The sequence below is a fragment of the Lucilia sericata genome, unplaced genomic scaffold, assembly GCF_015586225.1.
Source record: "Lucilia sericata isolate MDLA Ls3-8-SP2 unplaced genomic scaffold, ASM1558622v1 Contig001222F_arrow, whole genome shotgun sequence".
Taxonomy (NCBI): Eukaryota; Metazoa; Arthropoda; class Insecta; order Diptera; family Calliphoridae; genus Lucilia; species Lucilia sericata.
Window position 1 is genome coordinate 52,476 of NW_023995182.1, and position 3,533 is coordinate 56,008.

At 31.8% G+C, this 3,533-nt stretch overlaps 1 protein-coding gene across 1 annotated transcript; it reads left to right on the plus strand.

The window, feature by feature from the left end:
• Positions 1-1,269: 1,269 nt before the first annotated feature.
• Positions 1,270-2,608, plus strand: LOC119610529 (putative nuclease HARBI1). The gene is made up of 4 exons (XM_037965777.1): positions 1,270-1,786; positions 1,839-1,939; positions 1,998-2,142; positions 2,223-2,608. The coding sequence occupies exons 1-4, from the start codon at positions 1,564-1,566 to the stop codon at positions 2,606-2,608; spliced, it is 855 nt and encodes a 284-aa protein (XP_037821705.1). The 5' UTR covers positions 1,270-1,563.
• The last annotated feature ends 925 nt before the right edge of the window (positions 2,609-3,533 follow it).

The window sequence follows — 3,533 nt, forward strand, 5'->3', positions numbered from 1 at the left end:
TTCACAAAATGCTTATTGGAAAGTAAACACCTACTAAGAGTATTCATATTGCAATATGAAATAAAACATTTTATTTTTGTCGGTAAATTATTAAAATTTTTTGAATTTTTTTTTTATATTTTTCGGGATTTAGAAATCCCGAAAATCCCGGGATCCCGATATCGGGATTCCGGGATTTATTTAAAAATCCCGAATTCCGGGATTTCTAAAAACCAGTCCCGATTGGCATCCCTAGCCACTACGTTCATGGCTTGGTTTCGCAACCCCAAAAACGATTCCTTTACACCAAATTCTTCTCGAAGTTTGGCAATAATTTGTTCCCACATTGGGACTACTAATGTTTCAATTGCTTTCAAGGCTTTACCTTGAAGACGGTTTGCTAAAACCGATCTAATAGTTGCCTTGTGTTCCTCTCCTACTAAGGACAACACCTTATTTACGTCGCGCAAATAGCTTGTTAGAGCATATTCGGTTGACCCACTGAATGGCGGTAAGCTACGAGCCTCGCGTAACCCTTCCATCAATGTTAACGACATTCTTACTATTATCCTTCTTCTCCTTTCTTACAATTAAAAAAAAAAATGATTTTTTAACTTATTTAACTATGTATTCCAACTATTCTCCGTTAATATCAGATTCTAAATTCTAATGTTACTATATACTTAATTTTATACGCATATATACCATTCCTTCCGTAATCCGTTCCTTTCAAGAATACGGATTTCAAATAGAATGGTGTATATCGGTCACTCATCAATTGGTAACCGAATAAATTCTATCGCACTACGGGAGGGTCCCTTGGGAATCACCAAAGTCGACAAAATAAAAAAAAATTATTTGTTAGTGTCACGATTTCTTTTTAGAAATCGAATCTTTTTTCTATTGTTAATTTCTAGTTAATTTCTTTTTATATTAAAAAAGTTTAATTTATTTATGAAACTTAAAATAATTATTATACCTTACAAAATTTTTTTTTTCGGCTGTTGTTGTTCTCTGGGGGCTAATTACGGAAGTCGTGATCGAAATAATTCAGCATCGAAATTAATTTCGATAGTTCGAATTTTTCTGATGATGTAACTCGATAAGAAACGAATCGATTTGTTGTTTAAGTGTTAGAAAGGAAAAATCTGAAAGAGTTATTCAACACTGGAAATATGTAAAAGATTAAAGAACAAAAGTAAACAAAAAACATATGTTTACTCTGCAAAAAATTCTAAGCGCAAATCTTATAAGAATTCAAATATAAGTTAATAAAATAATTTTTTGTGTTTTATATATTTATATTACAAGAAAAATGGACCCAAATCTTTTTTTTTATTCTTCATCGTCCGAATCGGAAGATGAGTGTAACGTAAGTTTAATAAGGAAAGAAATTCGAAACACCAGTGACCCATTAAGTTTGCCAAACGCTGAGTAAGTTTTAATCTATTTGTTTATAAAATAAATAGTAATTATTTTTTTTACAGGTTTAAAAAACGCTTTAGGGTTACGAAGGAAGCTTTTAACTACATTCTTGACGAGCTAGAATTTGTGGCACACTTGTCGACAGCAGTACCTCCAAAAATGCAATTGGCCTCAACTTTATTGCTTTTGGCTTCAGGAGGGTTTCAAAACACCGTCGGAAATGATTTTCTGATTGGTGTAGGCCAAAGCACACTTTCCAAAATAATCAAAAGAGTGTTGAATGAAATGGAAAGCAAGCTATGTAGTAAATTTATTGAGTTTAATCTCGATAACTGCGACGATTCAAAGCAATTCTTTTTGCAAAAATACAAAATTCCTGGAGGTATGTGTTAAAGTCTTTATTGTATGACAATTTAATAATTAGTTTCTTATAGTAATCGGCTGTATAGACGGAACTCATTTTGGTTTGCAAAAGCCACCAAATGAGCATATGTTTTTTAATAGAAAGGGGTTCCATAGCCTTAATTCCATGATTGTGAGTAAATATTTTTACTAATAAATGTTCATTGTTTTTAAAAATATTTTTTTTGTAGATATGTGATCACAAATACAGAATTTTAGCAATAAATTCTAAGTATGGAGGTGCTGCCCATGATTCTTTTGTATGGAAACAGTCTGAGGAAAGAATTCTTTTAGAACAAAAATATAGCTCCAATTTACGAAATTTTTGGCTTTTAGGTGAGAATTGTTTTCTATCACAATGTTTGTCACATATATATACATATAATAGCGCTTTTATTCACATTTAATTCTTGAAGGTGATTCTGGCTACCCGCTTGAGCCGTGGTTGCTAACCCCATACCGAAGTCCTCAAGAAGGATCAATGGAGTCTCGTTTTAACGATATACATTCTAAAGCCAGATGCGTAGTAGAAAGGACCATCGGCATATTAAAAGCGAGATGGAAAATTTTATGCCATGACAAAAGAAGTAGGTATAGTCCTCAAAAGGTGGCAAAATTTTCAAATGTTTGTGCTGCACTGCATAATATATGCATTCACTTCAAAGTGCCTAATTACGAGGATGTCCAGCAAACTCCTGTTGAAAGTACAATGCTAGATATGGATAATGGAAACGAGACTCAAATAACTAAAATAGGAAAAAAAATCAGAGATAATATCAAAAATTCGTTGTGTTCCAATTAGAATAAAGATACATAAAGGTTTTTAAAAGTATATATTTTTATTAATAAAATAAAAAAAAACGTTTGTTAAAATAAAAATGTGTATTTCATTGTGAGATTAAAAACTTGGTAGTGGTCCAAAAAAAAGTTTGATAAAATAAAAATATGTAATTCATTTTAGATTAAAAACTTGGTAGTGGTCCAATTTTTTATTGTAAGCTTGGCCGTTAGTATTGTTGATTAATATTTTCTAATTCCTTTATCCGTATTTGAAGCTCATTTTTTTTTATTTCCATGTTGATGTCGTGTAATTGCGCATTCATTTTTAATTTTCTTTCTTTAATTTCTATTATTTTATCTAATCTTTTAAGAACTTCAGCATGGTATTTATCATTGGCACTAATATTATTTTTTAATAAACTCGTCTTCGTTTCTCTTGGCTCTTTTCTTGTAATGGGCAAGTGCAGTGATCTATCTTTTTTAGGCGTCTCTTCATTCTCCTCATTATCTACGATGTCCATTACTTCCGAAATGTATTCATCGGCTTCATTTCCTTGGGATGTACTCGTACCTTCAGAAGAATTACATTGTTCTACTTCTTGATTTTTTTTCCCGAATGAACGGATCTCTTGCAAGCCTACTACAGATACTTCAATTCCTGCTGCTTCCAAAATTAAAAGAAACCTTTTTTTTAACCAACTGCTTTTGATCTGCATACACCTATTGAATAAATAATATTAAATGAATGAATATAACAATATTAAATGTTGTTATAAACCTTTCGCCACGTTTTAGCATCCTTCAATGGTGGACCAGAAGCATTTAGCATTAGGGCTAAGTTTTCCCATAGTCTATTGGCTGTTGCTTTTCCTTGTGATGTATTTGGTAGAACTCCTTTGGCCAAATCAGTGTGCTCTGACATAAACTCAGCAAGAATTTGCTTTTGT